This window comes from Lepisosteus platostomus, chromosome 16 (genome assembly GCF_059453375.1).
Source record: "Lepisosteus platostomus isolate fLepPlt1 chromosome 16, fLepPlt1.hap1, whole genome shotgun sequence".
Lineage (NCBI taxonomy): Eukaryota > Metazoa > Chordata > Actinopteri > Semionotiformes > Lepisosteidae > Lepisosteus > Lepisosteus platostomus.
In genome coordinates, this window is record NC_142626.1 from 1,545,539 (window position 1) to 1,562,701 (window position 17,163).

Genomic DNA, 17,163 nt, shown 5'->3' on the forward strand with positions numbered 1-17,163 from the left:
TCAGCGGAGGAATTGTGAATCGGATCTCGCCGCAGCTGGTGAAGCTTGGAAAGGATCCCAAGCTCTGCACGGCAGGGAGCGCGGTCTCTTTCCCTGCGGCGTCTGGCCCCGGCAAGCCCGGCTCTCCCTTCCCCGCTCCCCTCTGAAACGTGCGAGGGTGTATTTTATTGGGGGGGGGGACAGACGGACCTGCTTGACCGTCCCTGTCCGTTTCCACCCGTGGGCTCTCCGCGGAAGAGCCGGGTTCTGGCCTCGGGAGCGAGGAGTGGGACGCCGGCGATGTCCCCGAAGCGGAGGAGGAGGGGAGGGGGGAGAGATCGGCCGCGGGCTCTCCTGCGTTGGGGGGGTGTTTTTTGCTGCTGCTGTTAGTTATTTTGAGTGGCAGCTCACGCCTCGTTAGGAGCGCCTGCTAATCAGCGTTGTTTTTTTTCCCTCTTTTCTGTATCTAATTAAACGCAAGGCAGGGAGAGGGAGGGAGGGAGGGGGGCTGAAGTTCTCGTGCGCCTACGCCCTGTGCACCGTGCCACCTAGCGCTAGTCTCCTGCCTCCCCCCAACCCCCCCAAATTAATCTCTGGTCAGGGCACGGGGGTCTATTAGGGCCTGGGGTACCTGTCGGCGTGGGGCTCCCCATTCCTCCAGTGTTGCCCCCCGCCTGGCCGTCACCCTCGTCAGGGTGGGAGCCTTTCTGGAAAGGGGAGAGGGGGGCTTTTTCTTCTTCCGAGTGTTCGCGAGATGGAAGGGCTCATACGAAGCGGTACAGGTGGTACAGTTTTGGTATGAACTTCGTCGTGATGGCGCTGCTCCAGGTGACCAGATGACTTTGGATCGGCGCCGTCTAATCCCAGCACCCCCCCCCCCCAGCCTTTCTCTCGTACACACACACACACACGCTCACGCTCCATGTCTCATCTCCATAATCCTCCTGCCCCTCCCTCCCTCCCTCGGTTCTCCAGCCTCTCTGCGCTGTCGTGGCTGCTGTGCTCGGTCCCAGCACGGCATCAGGCCTCAGGTGCGTTTGAGGTGCGCGGCGCCCCGGCGCTGGTGACACCTGCAGGGGAGCGCTCTGCCGTGGCGCTGGGGGCTGGACTGACGGGTCTGTGAATCCGGTGGGGGGGGGGTAGGGGATCTTATTTAAAACCAGACTCGGATGATCGCTTGGCCTCCGAACGGACGTGCCCCCTCCCGTCTCCTCCTGTGTGTCAAGCGCCGGAGGGCCTCGAGGCCGAATGAGCCGGCTCTTCCACCCCACTGTCACAGCCTCTTAAACAGAGTCCTCGCGCCCGGGGCCGAATCGCCCCGCGTTCCTGTTAATTAGTTTCTGTGCTGGAGAGGGGGAGGTTATGGTGGGTTCAGCTCTCTTCCTGCCCTCCGTCTTTAAGACACTTCCATGTGTGACACTGTCCATCTCTTTCCCCTCCCGTCTCTATCCCTGTCTCTCTCTTCTCTCTCTCTCTCCGCTCTCTTTCCTCTCTCTCTCTGTCCCTGTGTCTCTCTCCTCTCTCTCTGCTGTCGCTCTCCTCTCTCTGTCCTCCGTCACTCTCTGTCCCTGCCTCTCTCTCTGTAGGTCTTCTACGTTTAAAAAAAGACCCAGTTCCCCTCTCCCCCCTGCCTGTCTGCAGAGAGAGACCCCAGGGCAGGGTTGTAGAGGATCCCAACCTCAGGATAGGTACCAGCCTTCCGGCTTTGGCTGTTTAAAGCCTGGTTATGGCTTTTGTCTCTCTCCCGAGCTTCACTCTTTCTGTTGGTGTCCCTCTCTCTCCGGGCGGGATTCCAGGGAGATAGAGGGAGAGAGGGTGTGTTTGTGTGAGGCTTGGGGTTGGTTCTCTGCTTTTGCGTTTTAAGAAATTAAAAAAAAAAAGCTCTTGACCTTCTGGCTAGAGCAGAGAGTCCTCTTTTCACGGGCACTGCTCTACACAAAGGGTGGTGGGAGCATGGAACAAGCTGCCCGGCCGTGTTGTTAAAGCGCCGCTACCCTGCCTTCCTGGGAGTCAGCCAGCTGAGCACGACGCACTCGTGTTCTCGAGTTTCCCGGCCCAAGGTCGAGAGCCGCTGGGAATAACGACGCCAGGAGCTCCCGGACGCCCATCGATCGGGCCGCGTTAACGAGATTCCGTGGTACAGGGGTCGCGGCCCCGATTAATTACAGCCACTCCGCGCGGCATGCTGGCGGTCGGCCCGCGGCTTGTTGGGCCCCACGCTGCAGCTCTCCTTCTCTCTCTCTTCCTCCTCTCTGGTCTTTATCTTTTCTCTTGTTCCCCGTTTCTCGTGCTGTGCTCTTGTGCACTGGTGAGACCGCCCCCCCATCTCGCTCTCTCGCGCCTCTCCTGACCCGTCGGGGACTGGATCCGCGGCGCTGGCGGAGTCCGGCCGGCTGTCCGAGCGCCCGGGCGTGGACCGGAGCCCTTCAGTAACGCGCGGGGTCGCCCTCGGGCTGGGTCACGGGTTCAGCAGGGGGGGGGGCGGAGCTGTTCGGGAGCCGGCGGCCGGGGGGCGTCTTCCCCGCGGCAGATCTGTGAAAACGGGGGGGGTCTCGGGGAGGGAAGGGGGGAGACCTCTCTGCTCGCGGCCTTGGTCCGAGATCGGCCGGTTCTGCCGCGGGGCGCCGGGCTCCCCGCTCCGAGGAAGGAAGCTCTTGCAGAAGGACGGGAGGAGGGAGGAGCAGGGCCCCCCCGCCTGGGAAACAGCTGTCAAACGGACCCCCCTCCCCCCGGGATAGGGCCCTGCGCCGTGTGCACGGGTTCGAGAATCCCTGCTCCTTTCTCGGGGGGGCGGGGGGCTTGGCTGGAAACAGGGGGGGGAGGGAGATTATTATACAGCGTTCTGCCTGTCTGCGCCCCGACAGGCCGTCCCGTGCGCTCGGTGCTCGCCGCTGCCCTGCTCTGACAGGCGCTAAATGAGATGCCTGTGAGGCGCTCAGCGGCGCGGGGACGAGAGACGAGCGGCGCTATCGACGGCCTGTTCCCAGCCACTGCTCTCCCGCTGAGTGATGGGATTATCAGGGGAGAGGGGGGGGAGGAGGAGAGGGGAGGAGGAGGGCAAGGAGTAGGGGAGTGGGGAGAGAAAGAGGGGCAGGGTGGGAGAGAGGAAGGGGAGGGGAGAGAGGAAGAGGGTGAGGGCAGGGGGGAGGAGGAGGGGAGTGGGGGGTAGAGGAAGAGGAGGAGAGGGAGGGCGGTAGAGGAGTAGGGAAGTGGGGGGGGGGGGAGGAGGAGAGGGTGGGCGGTGGAGGAGGAGGAGGGAGGGGAGTGGGGAGGTAGAGGAAGAGGCGGAGAGGGAGGGTGGTAGAGGAGTACGGAAGTGGGGGGGGCGGTAGAGGATGAGGAGGAGGGAGGGGAGTGGGGAGGTAGAGGAGTAGGGAAGTGGGGGGAGGAGGGAGGGGAGTGGGGAGGAAGAGGAGGGCAGGAGAGGGATGGCGAAGTGACTGTTGGTCACGGGGCGCTAAGCAGCTGGGTGGTCAGGGCTGAGGAAGAAGCAGACAGCAGTGCTGGCTCTCCCCTGCCCCCACACGGACGTGGCGCGATCCGAACCCGTGTTACTGCTGCGCTCGCTTCGCGGCGGTGTGCCGTTCCCCGTCTCTCTCCTCCTCCCCTCATGATGCCCGAACTGCGGAAAAGACGGCAGATCGGTGGCTCTCCTGAGCGCCGCGTCTGTCAGTCAGCGCCTCGCGGGCGAGAGCGCTCGCTTCCGATAAATACCGCCTGCCGCGCAAGGATTGAACCCGCGCCGCCTTGAAAGTGGCATTTCGAGGAGGAGGGGAGCGGTGGGCACGCATTAAGGATCCGTCAATCCGTGCGGAGCCGGAGAGGCGCCTGGCAGGCCTGCTATTATCCGCGATCGCGGAGGATTTCAGCTGATAGCGGCCTGCGTGCCCACCGGGGGGCGCTGCGTGATTGGGGAGGAGGAGGAGGAGGAGGAGGAGGGTGTGAGCCATCCTCTTTGTCCTCCCTCCGTTGCCCCCTCGGACCCGTGTTCTTTTTTTGAGTTGCAGTGAGAGAGCCCCTTTATTGACTTTTTTTTTTAATTTTGCTTTCGGCTGGAGATGAAACCCCCCCGTGCTGTCCGTCCGGGCCTTCCTCGGACGAGAACAGCTCGGCCCCCCCCTCCCCCTCTCTCGTTCTTCTCCTGGTGTTTTAACTTGATTTTCTTCTCTCTCTTTGCTTTTTCCCGGGGCTGCGGGTTGTTGAGGTCGGGGCAATGACTGACCTTCCTGGTGCTGTTTCTCCGGTATCCGTGTGTATCCGAGGTTTCTCCCGAGCTGAAGCGAGAGGCGGCGTCAGGAGCTTCGCTTGTGCATCTCTCTCCCTCTCCCCCCTCTGCCGCTGCTTGCTCGCGACCGGCCAGATGTCATTACAGAAACCCACCCGCGCAGAGGCCCGCTGCCGCCTTGTTGTGAGGGAACTTGTCACTGCCTCCATCGCGCAGTATTTTTCTGTATTTGTGTGCTGTCGGTACTGGGGTTTGGGGTTTTAAGACCCCCTAAGACGAGGGCCCACTGGGAGGGCTTGTGGGATGCGAAGGTCATAGGTCAAAGGGCGTTCCACTGGCTAAAGTCCCTTTCCCATCCCCCGCTCGGCACCTGTGCCTTGCGTCGAAGCAGGTTGGTTTAAATGGTTTCAGTGGTTTAGGACGGGCTGCCCCAGTTGTGTGTTGGAGTCGGGGTCTCTCTCTCGACCCGGTTCTCCTTGTATGAGTGCATCGGGCTTAACGAAGCGTCTTTTTCTTGTGAGCTTGTGTGCGGCATTTGTCTGAAAAGGAGCCGTTTTCCTGTTGGGTTCTGTCTCTTTCTCCCGGTCTCGCTTGAATGGGGGGCGTTGTCCTGACGCACGGGGCTCTGGACAGGCCTGTCCATCGCGCTCCAGCGGGGAGACGCGCTGTGGACCAGCCCTGTGCAGCTCACGGGCTCTCTCCCTGCTCTTTCTCTTCATGCAACAGCAGCGGCGCCGGCCTGCTAATTAGGCTGAGTTATTGCTTAGAAATTGTAGCTGTTTGTCTCCATTTGCTCCACACGTCAAGGAGGGGGGGACGACGAGGGTGAGAGCAAGGAAAGAGAAGGAAGTTTGTCCAGTTGTGGCTTTTTCCCTGCACAGGTGGCCCATGGGCTCCTGTTGCACAGCAGCCCAGTCCGCTCCGGGTTTTCCAGACTCCCGTTCTGCTGAGTTTCTGTTCCCTACTTCACACAGGGGTGAGGGTCGAAACAGGCTTTGCTGAGGGGGGTGGGGGGGAATCGGGGCTCAGGACCCTGCCTGGTTAGTAAAGGAAATGGGTGAGCCTACGTCGTCCCTGTTGTCAAGGAGCAGCAGTCTTTTCAGGTGGAGAAATCTCCCCAGCAGGGAAAGCATGTGCCTGGAGGTGAGTCGACCCCTGAACCCCCCAGTGTCTGTGGGCTCAGACAGGCAGCACGGCCCCTGACCCCCCACCTGTGTCTGTGGGTTCAGTACACAAGAATAAAATGCTGGCTAATAGAGTACTGGTCGTGTGTTTACACACACACAGATGCAATGAGGAGCAAATGAACTCTGCGGTGTCTGAAGGACTATATTACTTCTCGTCTCCTGGGTTTTAAGTGGAGAAATTACAGTGGCTTGCAGTTTTTTTTTTAACCTGCTCATTTAATTTCAGAGTTCTCACTCTCCTGCGGGACTGTGTGTGTGTGTGTGGGCGCTCAGGACCGCTAACCAGACGTATCCCAAAATGCTCTAGACACGGAACCGCCCTCTCTCATCTTGAGCGAGGGGTGGGGGGGGTTTTGGTCAGGCACCCAGAGAATACGCGGCTTTGTGCGTCTTAAGCGAGTTAATGCATCGCGTCTTTCACTCCTGGTTGCTGGAGTGCTGGAGTTTCCCAGCTCAGAGAAGATGAATCGCAGACGCTCCACGGTTAATCACTCTTCTTGCGGCTGCGAAATCAGGTTTCGGATACGGAGGGGGTCAGCGTATAGATCTGCTGTAAATATGCCTCGTGTCATAGGGGCTGTCCGCGCCCTCGGGGGCGTCCGTCTGACCCCCCTGGCTGGAGCTGGTGCTGATGGAGTTCGACAGAAGGCGAGACTGACTAGACCGTGTCTCGGAGGGCGATACTCCTGTCTTCAGGAGTCCTGCGGGGTTTCCCGTTAACAGACTGAGGCCTGAAGCTGCAGGCGGTTTGACTTCTGACTCCGGTACATGGTTGGGTCAAGACGTTGAGGACGGAGGTGGATTGACCCCTGCTTGGGGCCTGTAGCTCCCCTGGGTACTTTAGATGCCCATCTGTGAAGGTGGTGATGCAGATCAGCTGAGCATCAGTGTGGAGGCTGATTCGTGTCTATTGGGTTAACTATCTGCATCGGCCACTCTCACCTGTCCCTCTCCTCCTCCTCCTCCTCTCTGTCTCCTCAGGGTTGACCTGGTCCACTCTCTCACCTGTCCCTCTCCTCCTCCTCCTCCTCCTCCTCCTCCTCTGTCTCCTCAGGGTTGACTTGGTCCACTCTCTCTCCTGTCCCTCTCTGTCTCCTCAGTGTTGACCTGGGTCCACTCTCTCTCCTGTCCCTCTCTGTCTCCTCAGTGTTGACCTGGTCCACTCTCTCTCCTGTCCCTCTCTGTCTCCTCAGTGTTGACCTGGGTCCACTCTCTCTCCTGTCCCTCTCTGTCTCCTCAGTGTTGACCTGGTCCACTCTCACCTGTCCCTCTCTGTCTCCTCAGTGTTGACCTGGTCCACTCTCTCACCTGTCCCTCTCCTCCTCCTCCTCTGTCTCCTCAGTGTTGACCCGGTCCACTCTCTCACCTGTCCCTCTCTGTCTCCTCAGTGTTGACCTGGTCCACTCTCTCACCTGTCCCTCTCCTGTCCCTCTCTGTCTCCTCAGTGTTGACCTGGTCCACGCTCAGATCCATGTGGCGGAGGGGAAGTCGCTCCCAGACCTAGGGCTGCTCCAGGAGAACATCCGCATCAACGGCTGTGCCATCCAGTGCCGGGTCACCACGGAGGACCCCGCGCGCGGCTTCCAGCCCGACACGGGGCGCATCGAGGTACGGTTTTTTCGGGGTCCACCCCTCCCTTGGGCTTGGCTTCTGTGCCTCCCTGCCTGTCCGGCATCGATGTGGGGCCTCTCTGTGCCCAGCATCCTATAAGCAGAGCAAGCTGGGGGGGGGTCAGGGGAGAAGGGAGCTTTAACAGTGGGGGGGCTCGGCGTTGACCCGACGGTCTCGTCCCGGGCGGAACGCGGCGCCGGTCGGGTCATCCTCGGCGCCCGCCAGCGCCGGGAGATCACGGCTCTCCCCACGGGTCGCCTTCCCTGCCCAGCGCTCGGCTGCAGCCCTGTTCAACCGTGTGTGTGTGTGTGTGGGGGTTGAAGATGCTTTTTCAGTCCCAGGTTGGGAGAAGCCGGCCCCCTCCTGTGAAGAGGGGGACGCCTCCGCCTCGTGCTTACGGCCGTCGAGGGAAGTGGACAATTAGGAGGAGCCCCTCGGCTCACCTCGACCCCCCGATCCCGAGGCGTCCGCGCCGCGTGACTGCAGCAGACTCCTCTCTCTCTCTCTCCGGCTCGGTCTCGCTCGCTCGCTGCCGGATTGAGCCGTCACTCCCCTCCGCCCGATCCTCCCCGACGCCTGAACGTCGGCATCGGCGCCTTGTGCGTCTTTAATTCTCATCTCTTCATTTATTGATGATTTTTTTTTTTTTAAACGTTCCGACACGCACCTCGTTCCCGCACGGCCTTCCGAGCCAGCTTAACACGGAATCCTAAATGAGGGCACTCGGGATGCCGAGAGGTTGATTTTCATCGGGGGGGGGGAGGGACTTAAGAAAGAGCTGCAGTTGCTCTCCCGTGAAGTACGAGCCGTGTTCCTCGAGCGGGAAGGGAGACCCCCGGAAAGCCCATTCCTGTTTCTGGTGGGGTGGCGATGCCGGAGCACGGGATGGAGATTCAAGCGGCGACTCGTCTGGGGCGTCTTTGGACTCCGGGGGGTCCTAGATTCTTTCTCTCGCCCCCTCTCCCTGTCTTTTTTCCGTGCGCGACATGTCCCCTGCCCCCTCGTCGGTCCCTGCAGCAGGGGGAGGGGTCACCGGCCGTGCCGAGCCGCTCGGCTCGTCCGCTTCCAAGATATCCGAGGATCTTGGGCAGGCAGGCTGCTTGTTCCAGACCCCCACTGCCCTTTGTGTAAAGCGCTGCTCAGTTTTCAACCGTAAACCCACTTCCTTTCTGCCTGTAAGCTCGAGTCTGTCGCAGGCACTCCTGAAGTAGACAAGTAAAAAAAAAACAACTAAAAATGCTCTTCTGTTGACCCGGAGATGTTTTAGTAAGATGAGGAAGAATAAGCTTGTGTAGTTCATTAGTACATTTGCTTGATTTATCGAAGACCTCGTTTATCATCCAGTTTGTTTATTTAATTATCCGTTGTCTTGAATTGCTGGGCTTGTCACACTCGGATCGTGTTCTGGTCTTTAAAACTGTTGACAGACCAGATTGCTGCTTTTTGCAACTCGGTGCTTTTTCTGTTCTCTTGTTGCTAATTATGTTAATGTCTCGATCTTTTATTTTTTTATTCTCAGTTTGCCAAACAGTGGGATTGGCAGAATGAGTTTTTTTTTTTTTTTTTTTTTTTTTCCTGGGAGTGTCAGGTTTGACATTTTAAAATGACCTGGAGTGTTGTGAGAAGCAGAAGAGTAATTAGTAATCAGACAATTAGTGTCTGAGTAATTTTCTCTCATCCCAGCCTCCATCACTCTGCTGTTCCAGCCTGTAAGTGCTCGGGGACGGTGTGGCAGCTCTCTTCGTCGATGGGAGTTGTATTTTTGGCATCCCTGATCATTTTCTCAATCTTAAGTCTAATTCTGGGGCTGTTGAATTCAGACTGGACTGGTGAGCTTGGCCTGTAGGGGTACAGTGTGACCCAGACTGGACCGGCGGGCTCTGGACTGTAGGGGTACAGTGTGACCCAGACTGGACTGGTGATCTCTTGCCTGTAGGGGTACGGCGTGACCCAGACTGTACCGGCATGCTCTGGACTGTAGGGGTACAGCGTGACCCGCTCTGGACTGTAGGGGTACGGCGTGACCCAGACTGGACCGGTGGGCTCTGGACTGTAGGGGTACAGCGTGACCCACACTGGACCGGCGGGCTCTGGACTGTAGGGGTACAGTGTGACCCAGACTGGACCGGTGGGCTCTGGACTGTAGGGGTACAGCGTGACCCACACTGGACCGGCGGCCTCTGGATTGTTGGCTGCTGGCCCAGTTAGTCCAGGCTAACGAGGTGAAGGGCACTCTTGATGGACGACGTCCTGTTAAACGGCGGAGGGCAGGGAAGGGGGGGCCGCTGGAGACGGGCGCGCTGCTCGCGAGCTTCTGTCCTCCCTGTCAGTGTGGTCACAGGTCCCAGCTTCTCCCCCAGAGCTGGCAGAGCTGGTCTGAGCACTCGTGCAGCGCGAGAGGAGCCGTTTTGTTTTGTTTTTCTCTGCCAGTTACACTTCTGAGTCTCCTTGGGATGTTCCGGTGTTTATCCCGAGGCAGAGCTGAGGCCTAGATGAGAGAGAAGGAGAGGGTTTTTAAGAGACAAGGCGATGGAGAGGGCTCGGTGCGCGTTAAACGCACGCAGGCGCACCGCTGCTAACAGAGGGGGGGGGGGGTCATGGGTGAGCAGGAAGGAAGAAGTTTGCTCAGGGCCAGAAACAGCCCCGTGCACAGTCGCTCGTGTTATCACCCGGCTTCGTTTGAAATCTCTCTCACGGAAAACCCTAGCGCTCGTCGGAGATACTTACTTTTTTCAGCTTGTTCGTAACAGACAGCCCTTGGCTTTAAAACTGCCCCCCCCCCCCGCTGTGCTCGGTCTGTGATGAAACGGTCGAGTTTTCCAAGACGATCACAGCTCCCGTCTTTTAAAGGCTGTGCCTCTCTCCTGCTGGTGCGGGGGGAGTAGGCCCTGCGAATTTTCTGACCATTTGATTAATTAGCTGTTTAATTGTAGGTTTTTCTTCCCTTACGGAGTGTCTTTGATCCCGGACCCTCTCTGGCTCGGCGCCGCTTGGTTCGGTCCGTCTGGGAAGAGGGAGGGAGGGAGGGAGAGAGAGCGAGGGAGTTTTTCTCTCTCCTCGGGAGTCCTGATGGAGCAGCCGATGAGCAGAAAGATAGCGAGTGCTGCCCCTGGGTGATTGAATTGCAGATTTCCGATCGATTATCTTTCCGGTGGCGTTGGAGAAATGGGGTTTAGTTGCTAATGTATCTGTTCCGCCAGGCTGACACTAATGAAGGCACTTTGATCGAGCCCCTGTCTCTCCAGCCCTGGCGCTGGAGCGATGACTCGGGCAGTTGCAGGCAGAGGACAGTTCCTCTGTGATTCTCTTCTTCTGCTCCTCCTCCTCCTCCTCCTCCTCCTCCTCAACCTCTCTGTTCCCCCATTCCTCTGGGATTCGCACCTCAGGAGGAGGGGGTCCGGAATCGTTGCCGACTGGTCTTCGAACCGTTGTGTCCAGTTCAGGGTCGTGGGGGAGCTATCCCAGCAAGCACAGCAGGGTACACTCTGGGCGGGACTCCAGTCCGTCACAAGGCAGACACACACTCGCACCAGTGCCATTTTTCCCAGAAACCACTCAACCCACCAGTGTGTCTTTGGACTGAACCCATGTAACTATGGGGAGAACATGCATGCTCCACGCAGACAGCACTCCGGGTCCAGAGCTATGCCCAGAACCCCGGCGCTGTAGGGCAGCAGTGCTGACCACTGCCTCACAGCTGAACTCCGGTGTCATGAAATCTTTTTAAGATCGGCCCAGGTGTGTTCAAGTCCCTCTCCGGCAGTGAGGTGACCTGGCTGGTTGTTGGTGAATGTTCAGGAAAGGTTTGGGGGGGGTGATGGAGTCGGACAGGGGTGGGCTGTTATATTGTACTGTACTTGTATAAGAGCCCAGTGTGGTGTGGCCACTACAGCGCTGTCCAAGGTGCAGCACAGTAAAGTGCAGTGGGGCAGGGGCGTTGCAGTAAGGCACTGCAAAGTCTAGTATAAGACGGTAAGGCGAAGGACAGTGTAATAACTTCCATGTATTGGATCCACTGCAGTATAGTGCAAGTGTCCTGAAGCTCAGGTACAGTGATGAACGCACAAGCACTATACAGTCTGCAAACTGACCCTGCTCTGCTGCCAGCAGACACCAGAGTACTGAGCAGAACTGGAGCAGAGAGGAGCCTCAACTTTAAACCTTTTAGCAAAGCGAGAACGAGTCGCCACCCAGTGGAGGCATATGTCGAGAGTGGAGGCACCACTTTACGCAGAGAGGGGTGGGGGTCTGGAACAAGCGGCCTCAGCTGCTGCTGCTGTTGAAGCAGATCGCACTGGGTGGAGGTTCTCCGCCCGGTTTGGAGTCCGCGTGGCTGCGCTGTGAACGGAGCAGGAGGAGTGGGCGTCCGCTCCATTTCCCTGGCAACCCCCTCCTCCTCCTCCTCCCTCTTCTCTGCCCTTGGTCCCCACTCTGCACCTGCATCCTTGAAGAGGAGCTCTATGAAAGGAGGAAACAAAAGCTTGCTCTCACACCCACGGGCCTAATCAGGGCCTCTTGTTTGGTCCTGAGCTCGGCGGCGCGGCGCTGTTTTTCCCCCGATGCTTTCAAGTAATTTACTGGGAGTTGAGTTTCCCTCCTCCTCCTCCTCCTCTGTGGATCGGCCCCGAGGCTCTGTGTCACCCTCACGCTGGTGATTCAGAGAGAGAGGGAGCACGAGGGGAGGGGGTGACTTGGCCCCAGCAAGGCCCCACCCCCTCTCGGGCTGGGGGGCCCCCGGATTCTGGTGTAGTCTCGTTTCCAGTCTCTCCTCCCGCCCCATCTCTCCCGAAGCGCTCCTCTTCCTCGAGGCTGGTGCGGTGGGCTGGATGTGGCTGCAGGAGGAGCCCTGCTTTGCGTACACACACACATGCACACACCCTCGCTCTGGACCGGCGCCTCGGGTCACCACGCCCCTCCCCCACCGTCTCCCAGGCTCCTCGGCCCGAAGCCGGCGCCTGCCAGCTCACGAGCCTGGAGAGAGCCGGGGGCGGAACCCTGTCACCCTGCGCTCGTCCCGCGGTCAGGGGCGTCGTGTGCTGATCCCACTGTAACCCGAGGGCTGCAGATGAGATTCCCGCTGTGCCGCGCTCTGATCCGCCCCCCCCCCCCCCCCCTCCTCACACCTCGCCCCGATCGGGGTGTGTGCGCCTGTACTCAACACCTGCATGACTAACATCCGCGAGGAACCTGGGGTGGGATATTACTCAGCGTGAAGCCGAGGCGCTCGCTGTGTGCGTGAACTGAATTAGCACGACGCCTTTGAAGCGAACAGAAGCTTGGAGGATTTTTTAAAATTTATTTTTTATTTTTTGCTCAGAGCAGAGAGACGGGAAGTCTTCTGCGGGTAACGTTGGTGGACTGCAGCTCTCTGAAGCTCTGGCACCCTGGTAAAAAATTAAACAAGTGCAAATCACAATTATTTTCAGCGGGGTGGATGTTGCCGTAGTTATTAAGTGTTCCTTCTTGCCCTGCTGCTACCTGGAGATGACTTTGCTGTTCTGTGTGCAGGCAGTAAGAGCTCAGAACCAATTTTCTCCTTCCGATTCCAGTAGGTTACTGGTTTACTGCTTGATAAGTGCTGGAGTTACTGGTTTGGCAAGACTGCTGCTCAACACTGTGGGGCGCCTTTGTCTCCTGGGTTGTCGTCTACCCTATTTGATAATTAGAAGCTAATCGATCTGGGGAAAATTCAGCCTTTTCACCCCCCCCCCCCCCCCCCCAAAAACAAAGCTAGGGTGTAGGCTTCAACATGCCTGGGCAGCTTGTTCCACACTCCCACCACCCTTGGTGTAAAGGGCCCCCTCTTCTCTGTTTTCATTGCCTGTCCGTGTAGTTTCTGCTGGTGGTTCAGGCATCACGTTTCCCGTTTCAATCAGTCAGGCTCTTGTCCCTCTCTTCCCAAAACAGGGGACGGGGGGTTGTTAACGAGCGAGGGCCCGCCGCCGGGGCCGAGAGGAAACGGCAGGGGGCTCTCGGACGATCTAAAGAAGGCTTGAAGCGAGGCGGAGCGTGTGGAGAGGGTCCAGCTACAGCGCCTCTCTCTCGCTCTCCGATCTGTGATCCCCCCCAGCGGAGGGAGAGAGTCCTGGAGGGCTCACTAGAGGGCGCTGCCTGGTCTCGGGGTGGTTTAGTGTACCTCGTCTCCGTCTGGTGTCTGGGGTTGTCTTTTTGACCCTCAGCGTCCTGTGTTTGTGGGGACCCCAGTCTCCCTGCGCCCCAGGGCTCAGTGTCCCCCGTCTCATGTCCAGTGGTAGGTGACCCCCAAGGTCCCTGCTCCCTGGGGCACAGTGTCCCCTGTCTCATGTCCAGTGGTAGGGGACCCCCAGGGTCCTGTATGTGTGGGGACCCCAGTCTCCCTGCGCCCCAGGGCTCAGTGTCCCCCGTCTCATGTCCAGTGGTAGGTGACCCCCAAGGTCCCTGCTCCCTGGGGCGCAGTGTCCCCTGTCTCATGTCCAGTGGTAGGTGACCCCCACGGTCCTGTATGTGTGGGGACCCCAGTCTCCCTGCGCCCCAGGGCTCAGTGTCCCCCGTCTCATGTCCAGTGGGTAGGTGACCCCCACGGTCCTGTATGTGTGGGGACCCCAGTCTCCCTGCTCCCTGGAACGCAGTGTCCTCCATACAGCGGACTAAACAAGTCTGGACCTACTGTACGTGTGTGTTCTGTGTTTTCGGCACAGATGGGGGTAATTTACTTCAAGTCTTATTCACTAATTCATGTAGTGCAAGGACTCCCGAGATCCGCTTATCGATCGGTGACATGTTTGATGTTCATTGAACTCCTGTTTATCCTAGCCAGCGGCGTTAAGGATTCTGGGTGAGATGGACAGATGGGGAGGGGAAAAATGTTGGCACACGTAGCCGACTCTTACAAGTAAACAACCCGTAGGAGTACGTACGTATGCTTGTACCTCGTCAGGGCAGTGGGCTCCGGTGTTTAATGCAATTTAATGCAATTCACAGCTGGCTAATCTAAATTCAGTTTATGCAAGGTTTTTCACCCCCTCTCTGTGCCGCCTTTAAAGCTGAAGGCAGATCAGCTCCCGACTGCTTCTGCACTCTCGTTCTCCCTCTCCCCCTCTCCTCTTTTCCTTTCCCTGTCCCGGTGCCCTCTCCCATTCTCTTCGAGAAGCTGTAGGAGTGGGTGAGTGTTGATGGAGGGGGGGGAGTTCAGCTCTGTTACGTGCTCGAACCCGCTGCAGTTCTGTTGTGATGGGTTTTTGCAGTACGTGTTCCTGAGGTCCGGTTCTGGTCCGCCTGATCTGTCCCCGACCTCCTCCCGGGAGCACAGGGGCGCCGGGCTCGTCGGAGCCCTGAGCTCGTCCCGCCTGGGTTCTGACGTGCGTGTCGCTGAGCTGATGCGCTCGCACTTGTGTGAAACATCAGGGGGTGTTTTCATGAATCTGGAATTCAGATGTCTGGGTTTTTTTTTAACACCCCTGCAGTTTGAAATCGCACTGGAAAACGGGGAGTGGATCAGGCTGCTAGGCACTGGGAATCTGGTTAGCGAGCTGGGTAAAAGCCGGAGTGGATCAGGCTGCTAGGCACTGGGAGTCTGGTTAGCGAGCTGGGTAAAAGCCGGAGTGGATCAGGCTGCTAGGCACTGGGAATCTGGTTAGCGAGCTGGGTAAAAGCCGGAGTGGATCAGGCTGCTAGGCACTGGGAGTCTGGTTAGCGAGCTGGGTAAAAGCCGGAGTGGATCAGGCTGCTGGGCACTGGGAGTCTGGTTAGCGAGCTGGGTAAAAGCCGGAGTGGATCAGGCTGCTGGGCACTGGGAGTCTGGTTAGCGAGCTGGGTAAAAGCCGGAGTGGATCAGGCTGCTGGGCACTGGGAGTCTGGTTAGCGAGCTGGATAAAAACAGCAGCCTTCGACGTGTCGACCCGCTGGTCTTCGGGCACTGCAGGGGCAGGAGTTCACTGGCACTGCCCCCCTCCCTTCTCTGTAAATGCCGTGATCGCTTCCACTCGGACTGTCGGTACAGAGGAGTCTGATCCACTCCAGGTTTTCAAGCGGTGTGGACTGGACTCGCACTGCACGGCGGCCTGGTCACAGACCCCAGTCGCTCAGGAGTCCGGTCCGGGTTTTCAGTCAGACCCCAGTCGCTCAGCAGCCCGGTCCGGGTCTTCAGTCAGACCCCAGTCGCTCAGCAGCCCGGTCCGGTCCGGGTCTTCAGTCAGACCCCAGTCCCTCAGCAGCCCGGTCCGGTCCTGGTTTTTTAATCGGACCCCAGTCGCACAGCAGCCCGGTCCGGACCGGGTGGTGTCATCTCAGTACCGTTACTCCAGGCCTTGACAGATTTGCTCTTTCTCCTCTTCTCCTTCAAACCTGACGAGCCGGTTCCTGGTGGGGGGGGGTTTGCCCCCCCCCCCCAACATCGTCGGCTGTCGAGGGCGACTGTGCTCTTGTGTTTGAGCTGTGTTTGGGGCTCCCAACTGGTCTCGTTTGTGGTGATGAAGATAATTAGCTCCTGTTGTAGTCATTAGCCCTGCTTGTGTCTGTGGGCCCGCTGCAATTCCATTCCTTTATTTTCGCACAGCGGCGCTTCGCTTTGATTCCTTTGTGTTCCCTTGCTCTTGGCTGACTTGAGTTCAGGGTGGAGTGAAGGGAGGGGAAGGGGGATCCTGATGGTTTGTCGCTGCCCCTGCCCTGGGCAGCGGGGCCTGATGGTCTGGGTGACGATCAAGGGCTCTTCTCGTCTTTGCGGTCCGACAGCAGTGCTGTTGTTGGGAGGTTTTTCCCCCTCTTCTGCGCGGGATTGGAAAGTGGTGTGGAGAATGTCTTGTGCTTGGATCGGCCCCCCTCCTCTTCCTGCTCTGGTGCTGTTGCACCTTTTAAAAAAACAAAACAAAGGCATTTCCAGCTATAGCCTTTAAAAAAAAAAAAAAACTTTTCTGCTGCTGTTGTTGAGAAGACCTTGGTAACGGAGCATCACCTCTCTCTCCCTGTTCTCCTCCTCCTCCGTCACCTTGTAGCCATGGCAACCCGTCTGTCCGGGTGACGGAGCGACACAGCTCGCATGCTGCTCGTTTGTTTTGTTTTTTAAAAAAATATTTCCCCTCTTCTGGCTGGCGGGCGCACGGGCACCCGGTCTGACCCCTCCTCTCTGGCCTGCGGGAGGCGCTGCTGACCTTCCTCCTCTTCGTTTCCTGTGGGGGGCTGTAGCTTTGGCAATGATGATGATGATGATAATGATATGAAAGAGCTGGTTGAGAGGATTCACACCGGAGTTTCAACTCTGCTGAGTATTTTGGGGGGCTACCCCCCCCCTCCGCAACCCCTCAAATAAGCGCCTTTGTGTTTTGAACTGTGCAGGAGCCCCGTCTCCCTGCCACGACGGGAGGTATCCGCGTGCTCCTCGCGCAGGAAGCGGCGCCGGTCCCGCGCTGGGGTTAGTCTCTGCGGGCCCGTCTGTGCCTGGAAGAAGGCAGCCCTCTCTCATGCCCGTAAAGAGGGGTCCCCCTCCCACGTGCGCCCCTGCGTTTCCCCTGTGTCGCCAGTGTGTGTTCGCCCCAGCGGCGGTGGCTCTTGTTGTATTGTGCCGCGGGGCGTGAGGGGACGCGCTCTCTCGGCGGGGCTCCTGAAGAGGAATGGAGCGAGGCGGCTCTGCGCAGTCGGCCCTCGTCCGGAGAGGGAGGGAGGGGTGGCGAACCTGCCCCCAGTGGCTCCCGTGTTAAAGCTGAGCCCAGCACCCTGAGGAGAGAGGGGGAGGGGGCAGAAAGAGACACCCTTTCATCCCCCTTATGCGGCGGCATAAGAGTTTTTTCCCGTGAGTGATCGAAGGCCGCTGTTAAACCGCGACCTGTCTCGTCGGCGGGAGCCCAGGAGCTCGGGCAGGAAGCGCCCTGCGGGCGTCTGGGCTTGGTGCCTTCGAGCTGATCAGTCCTACTAATTCCCCCCGGCTCCACAAATACACGGCTCTCGAAAAAAACTTTATCAAAACCAGGCCACGGCCTCCACCCCAAGGGGGGGGTCAGAGATCAGGACTCCCACGGCATGGTTTTCCTGACCGCAGCGCTTGCTGGGCTGTGCGATCAGCAGCCGGACCGCGCTGTGAAGCCCAGGTTCTGTCCAGGACCGGAGAGAATTCCTGCCGTCTGCCACGTGTCCATCTGCCGAGCCACCAGGCCCCCCCCCGCGGAGTAGGAAACGGGATCCTGGCCCGCT

At 58.8% G+C, this 17,163-nt stretch overlaps 1 protein-coding gene across 6 annotated transcripts in view; it reads left to right on the forward strand.

Annotated features, from left to right (window-relative positions):
- The window catches only part of LOC148646643 (pyruvate carboxylase, mitochondrial), a 93,545-nt gene that overhangs the window by 29,979 nt on the left and 46,403 nt on the right, over positions 1 to 17,163 (forward strand). For all 6 annotated transcript variants that reach the window (XM_088608613.1, XM_088608610.1, XM_088608612.1 and 3 more), the window contains one exon: positions 6,837 to 6,999. In XM_088608613.1, coding sequence (XP_088464739.1) covers positions 6,837 to 6,999 — 163 coding nt within the window. The remainder of the gene's footprint in view (positions 1 to 6,836; positions 7,000 to 17,163) is intronic.